Raw genomic sequence first — 23,815 nt, forward strand, 5'->3', positions numbered from 1 at the left:
GTAAAGTATAAAAATCATCATGTCTACGGAATGTCCCCATAAAACATGAAACCCCCAACGTGTGTTTAGGTACGCAAAGAATACGGGAAGTGCCTTCGGACTCACTGCTACAACGGGAAGAGTGTGGAGTCGTCTATGGGTTCGGTGAAAAGCTCCTCGTCGCGCGGACCTGGGCGATATTCCTCTGCATCACAGGTAGACGGGTGACATCCAAACACACACACACTCAAACACACACATACACAGCAACACAAAGCCAAAATCCAATTTTGTGAGTGTCCATGTGTGTGTACTCTCTCACACTCTCTCTTTGTCTCTTTTTCTTGTTTTCTTTCTTCTTTCATCACAAGGTTCACCACCCGCCTTGTATGACAAACTCCTCACAGTTACAGTATGAACAAGTAACTATCAGCCCTATAATTTTTCACACTACACTCTTGATCAGCTCATGTGTTAATTTTTGCAGTTTACCTCTAAACATCTTAGTGATTTGTTGTGTTAGAAGCAATACTTCAGTAAGAATCAATGAGAACTTGGGATTTTTGGGATTTTTCATTAATGTAATTTTGTAGATATTTTTGCATGTTTAGCAGTGTGAATGAGTGATTGGTGAGAATGGAATACACTGTATACTAAATATTATTATTATTATTATTTTTTTTTTAAATAGCATGTAAAACAGCATGCTTTATGCAATAATAGTCTTTTCTAACAGCAGTATTCAATATCGTTGTCATATTACCTCCTTATTTTACATGTTTTATTCAACATATGATGTCCAATTATTATTTTGGAAACAAATCTGAGCTGGATTTCCCAAAACCTTGTTAACTCTACGTCATTTTTAAATTGTACCTTAAGGTTAATACATGTTTCCCGAAATGTTCTTAGTTAAGTATACCTTCTGTAAATCATTCGTTCGTAAGGTTGGTCTAGACCACTCTTAACTATACCTTATAACTGTTGACAGTCAATACGAATATAATTCTGAAGTTGTAATACACGCAGTGTTCAATTAGGATAATTGCAGAGAATAAAATGCAAAGATTCTCTGCTAAATTCAAACATGCTGAGCAAGAGAAAGACATTGTGCTTGTCATATATCACAACTATTACTAGGCTATATAAAAAAGACATTTATAGTTTGTTAAAAATCAAATTTCATACACTGATGTCTATGGAAGCTGCAATAATAATTCTTTCAATTATATAATTTAACAAAATGTTTTATTCATATCAGATACACATTGTGAATGAAACAATAAAGTTTATTCTATTCTTCTCCCAGTTCACAAGTTTGACAGCTCTGAATTGCAGTGAAAACTCATCACGTGACAAAACACATTCACTTCCACATGTTTTAAAATTGGAATATATATTATAAAATATATCATGATATAGTTAACAAGTTTGTGAATATTTTGAATAAAAAAGGGAAAACGGTATAAACGCGATACCTACATATCTGTCAGCTGCATGACGTCTCCATGGAATTAATACGTTCTAAAATAATGTTCTAAAATAATGGTCGCATTAAACTCATGCTGGGGGCTCAGCTAGAATATAGAGACCTCAGAATATAAATAAATTACAATATAGATTTAGTTTGCAATTTAGATTATTAAGATCCCATGAGTCCTGATAGATAAATGCAATTTCTACTTCTGAAGTGCTTCTTATATAAAGACCTTTGCTTTCTCACATAACGCAGTGAAGCAGCCCATGCATAGAGTAAATTATCGAATATATCAATTCAGCACCACCGCCATGGACAGCAACTGGTAACGTCACATGTATATATGAATGTATACCTTAAGCAACCTCCTAAGGTAGTTCAGGGAACATGCCTAGAAAAGGTATATCTTCAGTTACAGTTGCATGAAAACGTATGGGAACAACTTGCAGAATCTGTAAAAATGTGTATAATTTTAAAAAAAAATAAGAGAGATCATACAAAATGCTATTTTCATACAAAATGTTATTTTTTATGTAGTACTGCCCTGAGTAAGATATTTTACATAAAAGATGTTTAAATATAGTCCACAAGACAAAAAAAAAAAAAAAAAATAGCTGAATTTATTCAAAAAACCCTGTTTAAAAGTTTGTGAATCATTGGTTCTTAATACTGTGTGACATTACCTGGATGATCCATGACTGTTTTTTTTTGTTGTTGTTGTTTTTGTTTTGTTTTTTTTGTTTTTGTGATGGTTGTTCTTGAGTCCCTTGTTTGTTCTGAGCAGTTAAGCTGCCCATTGTTCTCCAGAAAACAGGTCCTGGAGATTTTTTCAAGTTTTCAAGGATTTTTTCAAGGATTATTGTACATAATTTGTCTTCCAGGAAACATGCAATTATCTTCTTTTTCTTCTGAAGGGCAGTACTAAATGAAAAAAAAAAAAAAAGATAGTTCAACAAAATAAGAAAAAATTGAAAATCTTCATCCTATTCCTTTTTTAATAGTTGTGTTTGAGTCCCTCAATTGTCCTCAGTGTGAAAAGATGGATCTCAAAATCATACAGTCACTGCTGGAAAGGGTTCAAGTATGATAAAAATGTAGTTCCAAAACTTTTGAAGTGGTTATTTTAATAAATTTAGCTTTTTTTTTTTTTTGCCTCGTGGACTATATGTAAACATCTTTTATGTAAAATATCTTACTCAGGACAATACTAAATAAAATATAACATGCATTTTGTATGATCTTGACTTATTTTGTTAAAATTATTCACATTTTCACAGATTCTGCAAGTGGTTCCCATACTTTTTCATTCAACTGTAAGTTATACTTTTAGACTCTTCGTAGCGCGGAAATCCAGCCCTGATTTGTTTTTTTGTTTTTTTTCTCCATTTATCAAGTAATTCCAGTAAATATGAAATTACATATAAAGAAATACTTGTGAAAAAAAAAAAAAAAACTAATTGTGTTTAATATTCAGTTTAAACTATACATTTTAATTTAATTGAAAATAATAGACAGTTAAGTGTCTAAAAACATTACATTCAGTTTGCATATTTTACATGTTTCATTCAGATTATGGATATTTTGCATTTTTAATCCAATTTGTTGTAAAACGTAACAGATACCAAATAACATTGGAAATGTAAGGTCAAGCACACTGCATTATAAGAAACACCATTCATTTATTCGTATGTGCTTTTTACAATACAGTCTGTTCCAAAACAATATTTCACTGCACATTTTTGACAGATACTATTTTGATATATTTATGGCCAGTATATATTGCATCCTGAATCTTGTAGTATAGGAAAAGCAAGGTTGACTTTTTAGAATTCAATCCCAGCACAAAGAATTCGATAATGTAAAAAGTAATATTCATAAAGGAGGAAAATTCATTTCCAAATCTGTCCTTTACCTGAAAGTAGTTTGCTTTGAAGAGAGCAATGAAGGGAGGATTTCCATTGTATGCTGTCCTTGTCTCATACAAATCTTTGGCTTTACATATCTGTGCTTTAATATCTCATTTCCATGGTAACGGTTTGTCTGGTTACATTATCTCCATGGAGACAAGGTTTCCAATTTGACCTTTAGCCTTTTAGGGGTCATCTGCTGAGATATCTGCAAACATATAACAAGATGCTGACATGCACCAGAAACACACTTTGCCGACCCGTGACCCATGTGTGTGAGTGCTTGTAAATGTCAGCCAGATGAGTAATGTGCTTTGAACGGCTCAACTTTTCACGTTGAGAGGATTTTTATTTTGTACTTAAGCCTTTTTATTTGTTTTTTGTTCTTTTTATTTATTTATTTATTTTATGTGCTGCTATACGTTGTGAGGATTTTAGGCAGGAAAAACAGTTCATTACTGATAACCTGAAAAGGATAGTTCTTGCAAAAATGAAGATTCTGTCATCATTTACTCAAAATAATGTTTTACCAAACCCTGAATGATATTTTGAAGAATGTGCCCTCTTAAAAAAGGTTCTTTTTTGGCATTGATGGTTCCATGAAGAACCTTTAACATCCATGGAACATTTCCATTGCACAAAAACTTTGTGGAAAAAGGTTCTTTATTAAAATGTTCTTTACACTAAGAAAAAAATTTTTTTTTTTTTTTTAAGAACTGATGACTGAAAGTTTCTATGAGAAAGCAAAACAAATTATTTTAATAGCATCACTGCAAAAACCCTCTTTTGAACCTGTATTATTAGGAGTTTGAAAACCTATTCAGTTTGATTTATGAATGTATCACATAGACAAGTTTTGTGTAGCAGATTAACTAAATCATCGCAAAGATCTAACTCAAATGAACAGTTTGTTGACAGATCAGACAGTTACTCTCTCACGAATTCAAAAGAAAATCACCTAGGTTTGTGCGAGTTAAAGGTGCAGTAAGTGATATTTCAAAAACACTGTTTGGAAGTTAGTCAGACCGACACCAACAACAAACATGTAGCCAATCAGCATTGGGCGGCGTATGGCGGTCGAGGAGACAGAATGAGAAAGAGCGAGATTTGAAGAAAAACTGCAGAAGGAGAGATGATGAGACACAATACAAAAGAGCTCAAAAGAATATCACTGGAATGAAGGTTTATGACTGGGCAAGCACTTTAGGAGCCGCATTAATATTAGAAAAGCTTTCCAGCGCTGGAGAGAGCTAAGCGGAAAGGCCAGAGGCTGCTTTGATTCCGCTTCACACGCGAGTAACCAGGGCTTAAAAATGAAAACAAAACAAAAAAACATTTCAAAGGTTCCACTCCGAACAGAATCTGTATTTTACCGTTTCTGTTCCAGCGTTCCTTCTGTATTATAAACGTTCCGAAACCGGTTTGATTAGAAAAATAATGGTTAATAACGTTTTTTTTTTTTTTTTTTTGCATGTAGCCTACATAATAATAATAATAATACGTACAGCATTTTATTTATTAAAAAACAAAGAGTGTATTTGCCGTCTTAGCCAATAGGCCTACAATTATGTTTTATAACAAGATTCTGTCCAAATGTAAACCTATTAAACGAAAGGAAAAACAATGGTTTATAAATTAAAGTATTTTTTCAAGATATTTTAATGTTTGCTACATGGTTAAAAATACTGCTATCCCTGAGAGGAAAAAAGATAAGTCGCATATCGCCTACGTTACATTTTATTATTAGCCTACATTCAGAAATAATGATAAAGTTATCGGTAAATAAAGTAAAATGTAAAAGTAGCCTACATAGCTTTGTTTATAATGTTTGTAAACGTAAATTATGAACAAAACTGACCTATATTATTTTATTCACTTATGTACTCCACAACAAAACATCCAAAGTTAACAGTTGGACTATTCAGGCTATATAAACTTCAAGCCAAAACGAATTAAAAAAAAAAATCTCTTTTCTTTTTAAACTCCATTCTATTGCTATGTTCAAGGCGAGAAACATATTTATTTATTGGAAATAAAACTTAATAAGATGCAAAACGAATTATTTTAAAGTAAATCTGTAGCCTACCTTTCTCATTCGGTATGAATCCAACTGTTTTCATTTTCAAGACGAATGCTAAACTATTATTTATTATATAAGCTTTGTACTTTGCTCGCATTATCGACGTAAAACATCATCTTTCATATATAACAGCACAGTGAGGCGGTGCACGGGTGGTAAACGTATAACAGGCTGCGATATCAAGTAAGCAATGCAAGAATTTGTGTGCGCGTGCGTGAGGCGCCGGCACGACCACTGGATTTGTTTTCCTTCTATAAGACAGTAAACTCTCCGTAATTTATGGTCATACAGGTAAAAGCAAGACATAATTCATACATTTACAAAAGACACTTAAATAACAAAAACAAGCAGAACATCTGTTTCCTTTTCTAGATCTTTGGAGTGCGCCACAATGAACCACTTTCTTTAATCATCTGCGCTTTATTTGTTGAGCATCAGCTGTGATAAACAGACACCCACTCTCGCATTGCGTGTGTAACAGTGGCCAGATAGCGAGAGTTGTGCAGGTAAACCACTGCGCACTGACGACCGCTAGAGAATGCGGTGTTTAGCGTCATTGTTAGTGCACTCGCTTTGCCGGCCAGCAGCAATCGGGGTACGAGACCGACTCGGAGCAGGGTGGTTAGGATTGGAGGGTGAGTTTTGTAGGCAGAGAAATGAAGAGAGGGGTGTGTTTGTTTGAGTAGATTTCAAATATCAACAATGTCCAACAGCGTTTTTGAAATATCGCTTAGCCCAGCTTTAATGATGGCAGAATGTTCATTTTTGGGTGAACGATTCTTTGAAGCCTTGGTGTAACACTGGCTCTGATCTTAGGAGATATGTGTCTGTGATCATTTTGTGTGTGTGAAACTCTGTGGTGTTCTTCACAGAGCCGAATCCGCCGGATGTGGAATGACACGGTGAGGAAGCAGTCAGAGTCTTCGTTCATGGCTGGGGACATCAACAGTTCAGCTACACTCAACAGAGGTACACACACACATGCATACATGGCTATTATACGGGTCGCAGGGTATTGCCACCCTTGTGTAAACAAGTGCACTTAATTATATGAATATGAATGTGCACTTGTAGTGTGCTTCACATCTTGAAAGTATATTTTTAAAAAGCTGTACTTGCAGATAATATAATATTACTGAAATAAAATGTACTTAAAGAGAAAATACTTTCATAACTTTGATTCTTAACACATGTTCAAACAAACTCTTCATTAAAATCACTAAACTACATTAAAAGATTTAACAAGATGTTTTGGTGTTCATCCAAGCACCATGCTCAGTTGTAAAAAGACAGAAAGTAACTCTGGCAAATATACACCTATTAAAGTCACATGATCAGCACGCCTGTAGAAGTCACATGACTCCTAAGTTAACCACTTGCCAAGTATGCTTGCCAGAGTAGATGGTATTCCTCATTGATAAAGTGGCTGCTTTGTTTCTCCTATAAACAGATCCTTGCATACAGATCACTGCTCTTAACTGAATATACAATATTACTATTATGGTGTTTGGGAATCTGGTCCTTTGGATGGACCAACCAATCCATCCAAAGGACGGGATCAGCAAGGATCTGTATATAGGGGAAACAAAACAGTCACTTTATTGACGCATGGCCCAGCATAGACGAACAAGCTCTTCGGGGCAGGACTCGGCAGTCTTCACGCATCTACAACAAAAGAAACTACATGCTATTTACGTGGTGGAATTTGCAAGCGGAACAACTGAACGCGAGGAAACGGATCTGCTCGTGCGCAAGGTTAAATCTGTGGGAAAAGCTGGATTTCACCAAAGCATTTTTATCTTTTTGCACACAATAATAATCTTTTACATTGTAATCCTTTTGTTTTTAATATTTGACATGCTTGTGTGCTGCCCAGTGTGTGTAATAAGCAGAGTATACGTGCATTATGCACCCGCATGAATGCGCATATTACTAACGTGATCTTTAAATAACAAAACAAATATTGTGCCAATGACTTTTGACCAGGTTTCTGTTGGTCAGTGGCGCAGTCGTTTTCAGTTGCCTGAAAATATTAACGCGCCTGGACACACCTTGTTTTCAGACCAGCACACCCATGGGTGCACGAGTGCATTTACTATTTAAACAACGTGGGCGCTGGACGTGAAAATGATAACTGCTGGGTGTATGATAGAGGGCCCACTATCTCTGTATTAATAAAATGTATTTAGTTACCACTTGAACGCATAGTGTACTACAAGTGGTAACTAAATAAATTTTTTAATAACGATGTTCTTAAGATTATCTTAAGAAGTACTAAATAAGTACAAAATAAGTGCACGAAAATAGAGCGCTTTAAGTATAATTTGGAAGTGTACCTTTTTTTCACCTGGGGACGGAAGGGAACCACCATAACGACAAAGAACTCTACTCTGGCAAGCAATACTATGTGGTTAACTTAGCAGTCATGTGACTTCTACATGTGTGCTGATCATGTGACTTTAATAGGTGTATATTTGCCAGAGTTACTTTCTGTGTTTTTACAACTGAGGATGGTGTTTGGATGAACACAGAAACGTCTTGTCATTTTTTTTTATTTTTTTTTTTTGTGATTTTAATAAAGAGTTTGTTTGAATATTTTATTACCGGGATGTTTTAGAAAGTCATGAATTTACATAGACCGTTTTTTTAAAGGATTAGTTAACTTCAGAATTAAAATTTTCAGATAATTTACTCACTCCCATGTCATCCAAGATGTTTATGTCTTTCTTTCTTCGGTCGAAAAGAAATTAACGTTTTTGAAGAAAACATTCCAGGATTTTTCTCAATACAGTGGACTTCAGTGGGGTCCAACGGGTTGAAGGTCCAAATTGTAGTTCCAATACACGATCCCAGCCGAGGAATAAGGGTCTTGTCTAGTGAAACGATCTGCCATTTTCAAAAAAAAAAAAAAAAAAAAAAAAGTATACTTTTTAACCACAAATGCTCGTCTTGCACTGTTCTGCAATCCGTCACGCATTATGTAATCACGTTGTAAAAATCATGCTTGATGTTGGTAGAAGTACCGCAGTACTCATTTTCTCCTCCAACTTCAAAATTGTCCGACATCATTGTTTTACCTTTTTTTTAAAGGGCGTTTGACTTAGTCTTTACACGTTCACTTTTTATAAACACTTGCTCGGTACTTCCGCGTACGTCACCGTTCCAGCACATTACGTAATGTGTGGCGCATCGCAGAGCTAATGCAAGACAAGCATTTGTGCTCTCAGCTCTGTTTGACATGTTTCAGCATATTTGTATTCATTCCACGGAATTACAGAACTCAAAATCAGGTCATAAAATCTGAATGAAGTCTGAGCCTACTGACATCAAGCAGAATTTAACCAGCGCCTGCAGAATTCAATGTTCCATATAATTGCATGTTTGAAATCAGTGGGGGTGGGGGGGTGTTAAACAGTTTCAAAAGATTTCGTGTCTACAGATAAAACTTAAAGTTGCAGTTATGTTTCTTTAATGAAGATCTTTCTAATCCTGACATTCAATACATTAAACATTTACAAGTAAATATAGTCTGTGAGTTTCTCCTGCCATGCATCAGCAGTGCTACTTTAATTGAGCAAGAATAGTTCTGAAAAACCAGAACATGCAAATAAGTCTATTTTTATGGCCAGTAAAGTACAAAGTTAAAAAGAAATGAGGTAATTAAACTTTAAAAACTTTTTAAGTAAATGACAGTGTGTTGAGAGGAGAGAACAGAACAGAAAACCAAGTCATACAAGTTAAACTTAAAACTGTTTTAATAATTGTTAGCATAATGTAATGAAGCTCATTTAATTTACATTTAGATTACATTCATGTTCCTTCAAACTCTTTGTATATTGTGTAAATGAGAGGTAAACAGGTGGATGAGGATTTAATTAGTGTGGAGTACGCCGTATCTTAAAACAAAACATTTCCAGTTCAGTGAGATGACAGAAATAAGCTGCAGGCCTCAATAATGCAGACGAGCCGTCAGAGCTCAGACAGTTCAGTCGGCGTTCATTCCCTCAGTGAAAGCACTGCGATTGGACAGGACAGAACAGCAGATGCTTTGAAACATCTCAGGCTAATTCACACCATCCAGTCAGGAGGCACAAAAGGCGCTGGAGAGCAGGAAACTGCAGAACCGTGCTGCTTTTAGTGAAAGGAAATAAGGCACTTTCCACAAGTAGCATAAAGAAAAGGGCCACAAAATGTCTTTATATATATATATATATATATATATATATATTTTCTTTTTCAACAAAGGGTCAGTGAATAGTTGAGCTTGACAAATGCACTCAAGTTAAAATTAGGAAAATGGATTCATTCATCTCATTTTGAGTGTCATTTTAGCATCACTGAGATACTATTATAGTTTTCTTTTAATATTTTGAATGTTTTTATTTTTGTATTTTCATTTTAATTTTAGTTAAATTTTTACTAATATTGTTGTGCCATTTTTATTAGTTACTGTTTTTAATGTCTATGCAGTTTTAGTCATTTTTATATCAGTTTTAGTTATTGTAGTAATTTTTTATTTAGTTTAGTATACAAATTAAACTAAATGAGAAATGTTGCTTTTGGCAACTAGCTGAAATAAAATAAGTTAAAATAAGCTTTTTTATTTTATTTTATTTCAAGTAAAAAAATATGGTTATAGTTTTAATTAACTGGTCAAGTTATCTTTATTTTCTTTAGTGTTTTATACAATAGAAATTCAATGATGCAAACCCTAAAAAAAAGATAATAGTCTCATTATTCTGCTCAATTCAGTTCAGTATTGATTCAGTTCAGTTCAATAATTGTGTAGGCTAAAGTTCATTCATTATGAAACAAACTATAATAACCCTGTTTCTCATCACGAGGTTGAAAGGATCCAAATGTTTAGTTCTTGAATATATATATATATATATATATATATATACACACACAAATCTATGACCTTTTTCCAGTCGAATGATAATTTATCAGATTTAGCTCACTTATAAGAGCATTTTTTTCTTAAAATCTACCTTTGAAAACCCCCACACACCTGTGGGAGCTAGAAGGAAGATCTGCTCTGAATCGTTCTGAATTTCAGATGCCTCTATAAATTTGATTTCTCTCTTTCTGTCTCAGTCTCTGTTCCTGTTCTGATCAGTGAGACGCTAATGTTCTGTTATGATGATGGATTGACCCTCTCTAGAGAGAGGAAGTGTCACGATGGAAATAATTAGGCTCTCAGCACTTAATCCAAATGTGTGTGTGTGTGTGTGTGTGTGTGTGTGTGTGTGTGTGTGTGTGTGTGTGTGTGTGTGTGTGTGTGTGTGTGTGTGAGAGAGAGAGAGAAAGATGCTCTATCACTCATGCTGCTCAGAGCTGACAGATGTATTAAACAGAGACACAAAGCTGAACTCCGAGGAAGAGTGTGTGAGACACGCAGAGAAACCACAACACTCATCGAGATACACACACGTTTACTGGGTCACCTGCCTGTCACAAGACAGATTAGAGTCTAAGATACATGAGACTATTAAATTAAATACATGAAGCTAATTATAATAAATACAGACTAACTCTATCCGTAACTCTTTCCCAACCAGTGTTTTATCTTAAAGTTGCCAGCCAACACCAGCATTTTTGATCATATTCAGAATATTCATATCCAGAATATTTTGTTGTATGAATAAAGAAAGAACAGAGCATCTGCTTAAGAAATATATTAGTTTAATTCTTTTTTATCAACACTTGACTGTGGGCATATTTGATAAAAAATAAATAAAACTAAATTAATAAATAAAAATAAATAAAATGCTGAGAAAATCACATTTTTGTCAAAGACTTCTTCCGGATTGGATTCAGAATGATGATCAAAGCATAGATCAACACCCCCACAGCTTGCTCAGTCGTGAACCTCTTAGTGGGTTATGCTCTCGATTGTTTGATCATCACGTTAGCTTACGTGTGTTTAAGCAACTTCTATCCTCTCCTGGTTTATGCAGATCTTTTTCTTCACTTGTTTTTGGATCCGGAAATTATGTTCTATTTTAGAAGATGTGTAACACCGCCACCTACCACATAACAGTGAAAACACGGATTAAGAAAAAGTTAAAAGAAAACATTTTAAAACATTATGGCCTGGTTATACAGACAGGGCTTAGATTAAACCGGGATTAGGCCTTAGTTCCATTATTTAAGTAGCTTTTGTAAATCACACTAATCACACCTTTTTGTAGTTTACCTCTTTAATCTTTAAGGAATAGAAAAACAAGAAATATAAGCAATTGTCGCATTCAGTAATTTGTGTGAAAGCCACTTGTCCCGGATTATTTGCGCTTAGGCCTAGATACAGGACACTTTTTACGTCGCTGATCTTTACTACATTTTCTATTCTTTAAAATACATCAGAATGCTTAAAAAGATATTAGATTGCAATGTAATGCTGGTTGGACTTTCATAATATATTAGAGTTATCAAAAGTACCGACTTTGGTACCAATCGGTACAGAATTTAAAAAAAAATGTGATGCTTTGAGCACTGTTGAGCGGATTCGTAAACACCTCTGATTGGCCATTGTGTTCACGTGCTCATCGGATATGTCTTCGATTGGCTACAATGAACAACGCACGGGAATGTTAATTTCAAATTAAAATTTCTCTAATATATAGTAATATAAAGTAACAATATAGGTTAAGGAAGTTATATATGATAACAATAGGGGTATTAATAGTTATTGCCCAGTATTATAATGATAATTATAATAGTCAGTACATATTATGTGTATGCAAAACTGTAAAGTGCTACCGTAATACTTTATGATTGTAATCAAACAAGACGTCTTATGCTGATTTTACATTTAAAGGTGCCCTAGATTCAAAAATTGAATTTACCTCGGCATAGTTAAATAACAAGAGTTCAGTACATGGAAAAGACATACAGTGAGTCTCAAACTCCATTGTTTCCTCCTTCTTATATAAATCTAATTTGTTTAAAAGACCTCCGAAGAACAGGCGAATCTCAACATAACACCGACTGTTACGTAACAGTCGGGGTGTACGCCCCAATATTTGCATAATGCCAGCCCATGTTCCCAACATTATGAAAGGCATTAGACAAGGGCAGCCAGTTAACGTCTGGAGCTGCACACAGCCGAATCATCAGATTAGGTAAGCAAGAACAACAGCGAAAAATGGCAGATGGAGCAATAATAACTGACATAATCCATGATAACATGATATTTTTACTGATATTTGTAAATTGTCTTTCTAAATGTTTCATTAGCATGTTGCTAATGTACTGTTAAATGAGGTTAAAGTTACCATAGTTTATTACTGTATTCACGGAGACAAGAGCCGTCGCTATTTTCATTATTAAACACTTGCAGTCTGTATAATGCATAAACACAACTTCATTCTTTATAAATCTCTCCAACAGTGTAGCATTAGCCGTTAGCCACGGAGGACAGCCTCAAATTCACTCAGAATAAAACGTTAACATCCAAATAAATACTTTACTCACATAATTCGAAGCATGCATACAGCATGCATGACGAACATTTTGTAAACATCCTTTTGAGGGTTATATTAGCTGTGTGAACTTTGTAAATTCGCTGTAATATAGTCGACAGCTGGTGTGGCAGGGAGCACGCGATTTAAGGGGGCGGCGCCGAGTGTAAATCAGTGCATTGTTAATGATGCCCCAAAATAGGCAGTTAAAAAAATTAATTTAAAAAAGTATTTTGAGCTGAAACTTCACAGACACATTCAGGAGTCACCTTAGACTTATATTACATCTTGTGAAAAAGCATTCTTGGGCACCTTTAATGTTTCTATGAATAATATTATTTTGCTCATGAAATTCAATAAATTTTTAACTGTATTAAAAAATTAACAATATTACACATTTTTAATTAATCACCTTATTGTGTTAAACTTGACATCCTTAATTTGTTTATTGATCATGTTTACCTCCTCAACCTCACTTCTGGAGAGAATTTTTCAGAGGTCAGAATCTTTTGCACAAACACTGTGCAGGTGAAATGTCAATTTGTGTAATAATTTCCACTGCAGAACAAAAGATGCATTTAAACCTCAACCTCAATGAACCTCTGTCTCTCTCTATGTCTTTCTGTCATATATCTGAAGGTGCTTATCTCAGTGTTCAGCGTATGATTTACAGAGGTCTATAATTAGTCGACAGCATAATAAACGTGCCTACACTGATAATCACAACCAAACCTCTGTTTAATAAATGAGCTCATATTGTACATGATCTTCTTTGGAGAATCAAACAGAAAGTCTTACTGAGTCAAAACTGAGAGATGAGCTGAAAGTATTATACTCTTATTGTTAACTAAAAGCATGATCAAATTAGCGAAATATTTAATAAACAAACATTCAAGGGGCGGGAGATGTTTCACTTTGTGAAAATCGGTAATCCAATTTTGTGGAAATCAGTGCGCACAGATTCTGTGTGAGCCTGCCGAGAGATTATGCATAATAATAGGAACACTGCTCACAGCTGGCAATTTCAATCCAACAGTAATTGTCTTGAAAGTGAAGAAGATGGAGGAGAATTTGTTACAAAAGCTGTGTTTTAAAATGGGATGAATTTTGAAACAGAACTTCTTGTCCCTTTTTTAAATATCCATAATCATAACCATTTTTGCTAGTCATTTATACAGTGGGGGGGGTGGACATTCTCAATCTTATGAAAGCCTATTTCTACCACATAAGAAAAAAAATCATGCTTTTGTAAAATTATAAATTAAATTGAAATGATGAGATGCTAAGTCATTATGAGATCAATTTGAAATTAAGACAAAAAGTAAAAATTTAGATTTTAAGTCAAAATTGTAAAGTCATTATGAGAAAAGGTCAAAATTGACAAAAAGGTCAAAATGATGAGATTAGTACATTTTTGTCATGATTGACTTTTTATCTCATAATATTGACTTGTGTCTTAAAGGGTTAGTTCACCCAAAAATGAACATTCTGTCATTTATTACTCACTCTCATGTCGTTCCACACCCGTAAGACCTTCATTCGTCTTCGGAACACAAATTAAGATATTTTTGATAAAATCCGATGGCTCCGTGAGGCCTCCTTTGACAGCAAGATAATTAACACTTTCAATGTCCAGAAAGCTACCAAACACATTTAAAACAGTTCATGTGACTACAGTGGTTCAACCTTAATGTTATGTAGCGATGAGAATACTTTTTGTGCACCAAAAAAACAAAATGACAACTTTATTCAACAATATCTAGTGATGGGCGATTTCAAAACACTGCTTCATAAAGCTTCGAAGCTTTACAAATCTTTTGTTTCGAATCAGTGGTTCGGAGCGTGTATCAAACTGCCAAAGTCAAATTTCGAAACGTTTCGAAACGCTTATGACGTAATGAAGCCTCATTTACTGAAATGACGTGACTTTGGCAGTCTGATACGCGCTCCGAACCACTGATTCGAAACAAAAGATTTGTAAAGCTTCAGAGCTTCATGAAGCAGTGTTTTGAAATCGCCCATCACTAGATATTGTTGAATAAAGTTGTTATTTTGTTTTTTTGGCGGACAAAAAGTATTCTTATTGCTTCATAACATTAAGGTTGAACCACTGTAGTCATATGTAAATTATACATAATTACATGCAGCTAACCAACAGCCAAACCCTAATCCTAGCCCGAAACCTATAGTAAGTACATGTTGTTAATTAATATTACTCAGTACTTAAATATATAATTACACTGTAACATTGACACCTTAAAATAAAGTGTAACTCAGTATACTTACCTAAGAAGGTACTGGTAATATAAGGTTACTACATGGGTTAAGGTTAGGTTTAGGTTCAGGGTTAGTACCTAGTTATAACCCAGTTTTTGTAATTGCTATAATAAGCACATAGTATGTACATGTGGAACAGGACTGTAAAATCAAGTGCTACCAAAATCTATACACCCTAAGTGCACAAAGAGTCTTCTTTGTGATTTTTTTGTTCTTTGTAGCAGAGATGCAAATTTAAGAATACACTTTAAATGTGTATCTCTGCTAAAATATTATTTTGCCAACTTTTATTAGTAAATTAACAGAAAAAAACTCACTAGCTGACTATAGTTAAAGACTTAGTTCAACCAAAAATGAAAATATTGTCATTTATTACTCATCGTCATGTTGTTCCACACCTGTAAGACACACCTGTTCATCTTCAGAACACAAATTAAGATATTTTTGATGAAATCCAATGGCTGAGTGAGGCCTTTATTGAAAGCAAAGCCACCGAACCTCTCAAGATCCATAAAGGTACTAAAAACATATTTAAATCGGTTCATGTGAGTTCAGTGGTTCTACCTTAATATTATAAAGCGACGAGAATACTTTTTGTGCACCAAAAAAACAAAATAATGACTTTTCAACAATATCTTGTGATGGCCGATTTCAAAACACTACTTCATGAAACTTCTGAGCTTTACGAATCTTTTGTTTCGAATTAGTGATTCGGATCTCCTATCAAACGGCTAAACTGCTGAAATCACGTGACTTTAGCGCTCCAGACCACTGATTCGATTTGTAAAGCTCTGAAGCAGTGTTTTGAAATTGGCCATCACTACTAGATATTGTTGAAAAGCCGCTGTTTTGGTTTTTTGGTGCACAAAAATATTCTTGTTGCTTTATTATATTAAAGGTCCCGTTTTTCGTGGTTTTTTTAAGTTTTGATTGTGTTTATAGTGTGCAATATAACATGTGTTCATGTTTCGCATGTAAAAAAAACACAGTATTTTTCACATAATTTACTTATCTGTATACCGCTGTTTCCACTGTCATAAAAACGGGCTGATGACTTCCTTGTTCTATGAAGTCCCTCCTTCAGAAATACGTAACGAGTTCTGATTGTGCCAGCGGTTCCTGTGTTGTGATTCGACAGCAGCTTAGCGAACCTTGCCCGGAAAGGTCACGCCTCTTACCATAACGTGGAGATGCACGCGCTCAGTGTTATTGTAAAGACGTCTTTAATTTTACCCTATCAATTTGAGCCGGAATCAGACCCGGTGATTGGACTGCGGGATGAAAATAACAGCGTTTCGACGACATGGCGACAAACACACTCTACAAACGCAACTCTTGTGTATTCCTGTTGGCGGAGGTTAGTCAAAAAACTGTTTTAGTGACGTCATTAAAGAAGGAAGTAGAGGGATGTAGTCCAAACTGGCCGTTCGATGTAGGCGACTTCTGTTAAATAAAATATCTCGCTTGGCATTGAACTTTGAGCTTTAAAATTTTACAGATTTTGTTTATACTCTAACAACAACATTACACACTAACTAAAGTTTGAAACATGGGATCACAAAGAACGGGACCTTTAAGGTAGAACCACTAAACTCACATGAACTGTTTTAAATATGTTTTTAGTACCTTTATGGACCTTGAGAGGTTCAGTGGCTTTGCTCTCAATAGAGGCCTCACTGAGCCATCGGATTTCATCAAAAATATCTTAATTTGTGTTCTGAAGATGAACGAAGGTCTTAGGGTTGTAGAACGGCATGAGGGTGAGTAATAAATGACAGAATTTTCATTTTGGGTGAACTAACCCTTTAACCCCACTGAGAAATGATCCATTTTATCCAGGAACAGGTCTCTTCCATAACAGGCTCACTCACATAGACCGTCAGAGGCTCTGATGAGATATGAATGCTAACATTGGTTGAATGTTCCTGCTTTTTTCTGTGCCTGCTGAGGAGATGCCTGTATGATACCAATGCTAACATTGTTGCTGCATTTGTTTGATCTTCTCTGTGTGTTCTTCTCTCCATCTGTGTGGCTGCATCAGGTGCCATGGCCAATCACCTCATCCCAAACTCTCTGCTGCGCTCACACGCCTCTAACAACCCCTATAACACCTTACTGGGCGAATCAGCCGTCTATAACAACCCCACTCTCAGCATGTACAACGCTCAAGGTGTGCTGCATTCTTCCGTTGCTTTAACTTGCTGTGCACTAACTGTGTGTGTGTGTGTGTGTGTGTGTGTGTGTGTGTGTGTGTGTGTGTGTGTGTGTGTGTGTGTGTGTGTGTGTGTGTGTGTGTGTGTTTGGGGGGAAATGGCTCCACTATGTGGCTTCAAGCTGAACGTGTCTGCGATCATCTTTGTCTTTTGTCTGTTATGGTCTGTAGTAACACTTAGTTCCCAATGAAAAATGAGTTCATACAGCTGAAATAATCATAGTAACTGATGGCTATATTTTGCGGCATGACACAAATGCGACTCAGTCTTTATGAGCATTAGTGCCTAATCGCAGAATAAAATAAAATCACCCACTCGTTTGAAGACAGGTCGCACAAATGTGTCTCATGCAGATGGGATTTGACAGCTACACTGGACTTGATGCAACTGAAAACAATGAATGCGCTCCTTGCATGCGAAATTCACAGTCCAGAAGTCTACCATGCGCTCATCCCGCAGCTCTCTCAGGAGGCCGTGCATTTCAGAACAAGCATGGGATAATGACTTCTTCATCTAAACAGAAATGCGAATACAAACTTTATACACGCATGAGTGCTGAATCACAAGACAAAATCGTCCACTCTTTTGAAGACTGAAGGGTCTGAAGGGTTTGGACAGTAACGCATGACGTTTCTATTACATGTCACAGCACTGATGCAAATGAAAACACTAAATGCACTCCTTGCATACAAAACACTCAGTAAGACTTCATACATCCAAAGACTAGAAATCTACCATGCACTCATGCTTGCAGGAGGTCTGGCATTTCAGGCCGAGCATGGGATAACGAGTTTGGCCTGTTTACACCTGGTCACTTCATGCCATAGCTATCCGATCGTGAAAAGACCAGGTGTAAATGCCCTCGGAAACACTTTCGAGATGGATTTATGCTGCGTTCATGCCATGTCATAATTACAGTAGTCTCAAGATGACAACATATGTTATTTTCGGGGCGGTTCACATCCTCTGACTGGGAATTATGTGTTTCTGTAGCACCACTATCAACACCTAAATGAATCTGCAGCGGTCAGGTGGTACAGCGGTCACATGGTAAACGTGGGAGCTCTCAGAAAACTTATCTTACAAGCTGTAATTATGAGCTCTACAAGGACATGAACGTTTTTTACGTGTTGAAATCGCGTAATTGCTGTAATTATGACATAGTGTGAATGCACAATTAAATCCAATCACTCAAACCACTTCAGGAGGTGGATTGAGACGCGTTCCAGATGCAACCGGGCAAGTGGAAATGCATCTGGTTGCTAAAGCGGCCTTTGATCTTGAAATTAGCTGATGATAAACAAAATTCAGCTCATTTTTGTTGTTTTTGTTGACGTGAACTCCGTTAAAGGGTTAGTTCACCAAAAAATGAATTTTTTGTCAAGTACTCACCCTCATGCCGTTCCTAACCCGTAAAGCCCGGAACACACCAAGCCGATGGTCGGCCGTCGGGCAGTTTTTGTACGTCGGCCGACTAAGTTAAGTTTTCTCAGTGTGTTCCACACCGTCAGCTGAAGTCGGTCCTCGACAGAGCCAACCCCGCAGTCTGCTTTCGTCGCCACTAGTTCGTCGGCGTCGGCTTGGTGTGTTCCAGGCTTAAGACCTTCGTTCATCTTCGGAACACAAATTAGGATATTTTTGATGAAATACAAGAAGTTTTTTATCCTCAATAGAAAGCAACGAAATTACCACATACAAGGTCCAGAAAAGTAGTAAAGACATTCCTATGCTATTTTCGTTGCAGTGCTCAACCCGGCATCGTGCTGCTCACGTGAACGGGTGTCAGCCAAGCGCTGCAATGAAAATAGCGTAGGAGAATGACAGGGGAGAGACGAATTTGTTGAATTAAGTCGATATTTTTGTTTTGTTTTAGCACAAAAAAAGTATTCTCGTGGCTTCATAACATTAAGGTTGAACCACTGTAGTCATGTTGTCTTTAGTACTTTTCTGGACCTTGAATGTGGTAATTTTGTCGCTTTCTATTGAGGATAAAAAAATCCTCTTGGATTTCATCAAAAATATCTTAATTTGTGTTCTGAAGATGAACAAAGGTCTTACAGGTTTGGAACGACATGAGGGTGAGTCATTAATGACAGAATAGTGCAGGAATTGAAGATCAGATTTATATTCATTTTGCAGAGACAAATTTATGCGGCCAAACAGACTTGACCATGTGTGATTTTTACCGATCAGTAAAAACGCATAAATTGACTAGGTGTAAACGGGCCCTTTCAACTTTAAAGGCAGTCTAATGTGTCTCATACAGAAGGGTAGCACTAGGCACTATTAAGAATATGCTTCTGCAGGGCTGCATGCAAAAAAAGTCAGTTTTCAGAGCAAGACTTCATACGTCTAGCGCATTCTTTTAGAACAGGAATTTACTGCGCTCTCATGCTGAGATGCTCACAGGAGGCATGGCTTCTCCTGTTAGCAATAACGCATCCCTGCACGCAGCTGTCTCACTCTTGTCTCTTCCCGACTGTCTGTTGATCTGCTTTCTCCCCGTCACCACCTGTTAGTGCCACCTTTACTAATGCAAAGATCTGAAAAAATTCAAAAGGCTCTAGAGACAGAGAGGTAGACGCGTCAGCGGGGAGGGGCGAGCACGGGATAACAACCTCTTCATCTACGTTGACAACGTTGTGGCGACCTTGAAATCTAATATCAATAAAAGCCCAGAAATTCCGAATAGATCCCAGGCCACTTTTAATGTTCCTCTTTAGCCCGATCAATAACTCTCTTACCGTATACAAGTCTGACTGTGGAACCGCGTTTGAAGCGGAGCGCTCCGCTAATGGAGACAGAAGCCCATTTCTGCGCCCTCCAGACATTCAGGGGGCTTTAAAGCACAATTTTATGGCATTTACATGTGCATCCTGGGATTGCGAGGGGACGCGGGGTGTGTGTCTGTATTTGAGAGGTGAAACGATGGGGTTGAGCGTAACCATTTACCTGCGCTTCATTAATCTGTGTGCATGTTCTATTTGAGCGGTCACTGTGAATGCTTACCTGTACCTTTTTTCTCTTTCCTTTTTCCATGCTGTCCTTTAAGAGCCCTACAGAGAGACAAGTATGGGAGTCAAACTAAACATTGCTTACCAAATGTAATTTCCCTTAACGTTATTACTCTTTTCTTAAAACTATAGAAAACGCCATTCTGCTAAGAGATGTTTAAGTCAGTATTCTAATCAGAGAGCACTCTCAACCTCATTAAAATGAAAACCTAATTTTCTCGTCTCTTCATCGACGCAAAGTGATGCTTTTGTTAAAATAGAAGCTGAGTGGACAATTCGGTGTTTTGCAACCCTGGTCTTTTTTCCCCCCAATTAAAATTTGCATATTTGTCGAAGCCACTGATAAGTAAAACAAATGTTATTTGTTTGTTTATGCTCAAATGATTTATCTAAAAAGAGAAAGTGCTTCCACGGTTTGTTTTTTGAGTGTGGGAGAGTGTTAAATTTAACAGCAAGATGCCAATAATATGCAAAATTTAATTAAAGTAGAAATCTATAGGCGGAGAAGCTGCTCTCTCTGTACCTAATGATATATGAGTGTTATATAAAGGCCAGCATGATTTGGTTTGTCAAAAGCTTTTACATGCCAAGCGTCTGCATTAGCTGTTGTGTTTGTTGTGCGTTTGTGTTTGTTGTGTTTGCCGGCTTTGCTATCGATTTGAGTGTTCTGTGGGAAGATAATTTCTAGCCAAAGATGTGTTTGACTGGTAAGTCCATTATCACAGCGCTAGCTGGCACGTTTCAGTGAGTTCTACAATGAGTTTTAAACCTCACATCAGCCTTGAACCCATGACGAATCCAATCAAGATAGCATTCTTTGGAAGCTCAATTAATATTCGCCTCAGGGACGAAGAGTTTCAAGGTTTTTCAGTTTGTTTCTGCGAGCGGTTTTGCATGCCGGTCTTATTATTTGCGCCAGGCGCAAGTGTTTTTAATTACCTCTTCTCCTTGACTCTCCATCTTGCAGAGGGAATCCTGAACAATGCTCGGGATACAAGTGCCATGGATACTCTACCACTGAATGGTAACCATGGCAACAGCTACAGCTTGGCCAGCGCCGATTACATGAGCGACTGCGTGCAAATCATCGACCGCACGTACAACGTACACAAAGAGACCATGCTGGAGAAACGGATCCTGAAAGAGCTCACCTCCAACTACTTGCCCACCTACCTGAACAACCACGACCGCACGGCCGAACACGGACGCAACCTTATGAACAAGTTGGTGAACGAAGTCAGCAACGGAGGCGGGGTGAAAGACTCGCCCATGCTGCCCGTCAATCTTGCACTGGGCTTGGACGACTCTGGATCTTTCCCGCCCGAGGACAGTCTAGGGCTGGATCTGATCAGGGAGGAGTCCAATGCACCTTTGCTTCCCCCACCACGCCACATCCAGCCTCTTCCCACCACATTCAGCTCAGCCTCTTCACTGCGACGGCGCCTTCCCCAAGAAAACAGTGAGAGTTTCTTCCCTCTGCTGACAGAGGAGCAAACGGAAGAGACTCCGTCCCCGCAGAGAGACTCGCTCTACACCAGCATGCCCACGTTGCCCGACCCTGAGCGCGCCGACACGCATTCGCTGCCCCGCGGTGGTGACACGCACACGCTTCCCAGGACCGGGGAGCCAGATGACGTGTACTATAAGAGCATGCCCAACTTGGGCTCACGCAACCATCTGCACCAGCTGCATAACTACTACCAACTGGGCCGCGGAAGCAGCGACGGCTTTATCGTCCCGCCCAAAGATGAGCTTTCGCCCGAAGAAATGCCGCAGGAGCCCGCACACATGGTCACCAGCCTATAGAGGGTGCCGAAGGTCACGCGTTCTGCTCTGCTCATCCTCATCACCCAGTGACATCTCGAGCTCCACGTGCTCTTCTACGTTTCCGTACCGTTCTGTCGTCCGCAGTTGTTCACTCTTGCTTCTACGTGTCCGCAGAAAAATGAACTGCAACAACAAACCCTGTGAGGCGATTTTTGTATTCTGTTCAGGAAAGGATTATGGGTACTTTTGCTTGTTGAGGAATGAAAGCTGACATTCTTTTGATTCTATTGGTCGTGCACTTCTACTTAAATGGGAAAATAGGCCCAAAAAAAGGATTTGCTGTACAACCTTACGGGGAGTGCGAGATTTCGAGGGTTTTTCACTCTTGGCAGCCCCGAATGAATACAAATAACTGCCAAAAACATTGTTAGTAGCTCAGTGCGTCTAGTCAACACCAATCAAGTCTGAAACAATGTGACTCGGAAACTATTTTAATACCTTCTGTATCCATATTTGCTTTTTAAATATGTTTCTTCTTCTCATGTGGTGAACAGCAGCACATTTTGCTGTGACAGAGAACAATGCCGAAGAAGGAGGACTCCACCGTTTCTGTTCTTTGCTGTATTAATAACAAATATTAAAAAGTGGGGGAAGAACTAATACCGGAGAATTCTACAATATTTCTATGTAAATGTACAGACACTAGTGTTACACAGGATAGTGCTTATTCTGTTCCTACGCCTTTCCGCTTCCGTAACCATGGTGATTTCAGATCATTTCCTTTCTCTTCTGATGGTCTTGTCCTCAACACGACAGGTTTTGATCCCTCGCTCTTTTTTAATTATATCTTTTACATTCATGTCTTCATTTCAGTTTGAATAATGGCAAGTAGAAAAAAAACAACAGAATAGACAAAAAAAAAAAAAAAAACTATTTTTCCTCATTCTATTTGATTTATAGACACCAGTTTGTAGATGAAGAAAGCATTGAAAATATGTTGCCATTTTGGGGTAGAGATATGAGAATCGCAGTATATGATCAACAGAAGTCGTTTTCATTCAGAGAGAGTGAGATTTTGACAGAGATGCATACGAGGCAGAGATCCACATTTAGAATGAGAGAAACCTAAAAATACCTTCTTTTTGCCTTTTTTTTTCTTTCTGGTGGAGAATGAATGTTTATTTATTTCACTGAGGGGAAAAAAGTACAAACTATTCTGCAAAACTGCTAGAGGTGAAATGAATGTGGCACATTATAATTTTTTATCATAACAAATATGATTATTAATTTTATTTATTCTTTTGTTTATCCTTTTTTTTCTTCTCCTGTGGTTGAATGACCTCTCACTAATATTTGTTGTAACAGTGAAACTTGTTTGCCAACAAATAAATGGCTGACAGAGTGAAGCCGAGAGTTGCTGGATGTGTACGTTTTCTGCAACGCAAACACGTCTCATATGGCTTTCTTCAATTAACATCAAACCTTGAAAAATAAAACTTAAAACTGTTACATTTATGGTAAAAAAATGATAAAAGTAATAAAGAGTAATATAAAAAATAAAAATCTGATTGTGGTCTTGATCAACCTTGAAGTGAATTTAGTATAATATGTGATTCTGTGTGTGATGGTAATGACATT

General features: G+C 37.1%; 1 protein-coding gene across 15 annotated transcripts in view; it reads left to right on the forward strand.

The window, feature by feature from the left end:
- The window catches only part of LOC125265745 (adhesion G protein-coupled receptor L3-like), a 391,922-nt gene extending 368,329 nt beyond the window's left edge, over positions 1–23,593 (forward strand). For 10 of the 15 annotated variants that reach the window (XM_048186155.1, XM_048186160.1, XM_048186161.1 and 7 more), the window contains 3 exons: positions 70–195; positions 6,316–6,412; positions 21,378–23,593. In XM_048186155.1, the coding sequence (XP_048042112.1) occupies positions 70–195; positions 6,316–6,412; positions 21,378–22,216 (1,062 nt within the window). In that variant the 3' untranslated portion in view covers positions 22,217–23,593. Of the gene's footprint in view, positions 1–69; positions 196–350; positions 402–6,315; positions 6,413–17,224; positions 17,354–20,448; positions 20,467–21,377 lie in introns of all 15 variants that reach the window. The other 5 variants (XM_048186154.1, XM_048186147.1, XM_048186153.1 and 2 more) reach the window with 4 other exon arrangements.
- Positions 23,594–23,815: the final 222 nt, after the last annotated feature.

Source organism: Megalobrama amblycephala, linkage group LG3, assembly GCF_018812025.1.
Source record: "Megalobrama amblycephala isolate DHTTF-2021 linkage group LG3, ASM1881202v1, whole genome shotgun sequence".
Taxonomy (NCBI): domain Eukaryota; kingdom Metazoa; phylum Chordata; class Actinopteri; order Cypriniformes; family Xenocyprididae; genus Megalobrama; species Megalobrama amblycephala.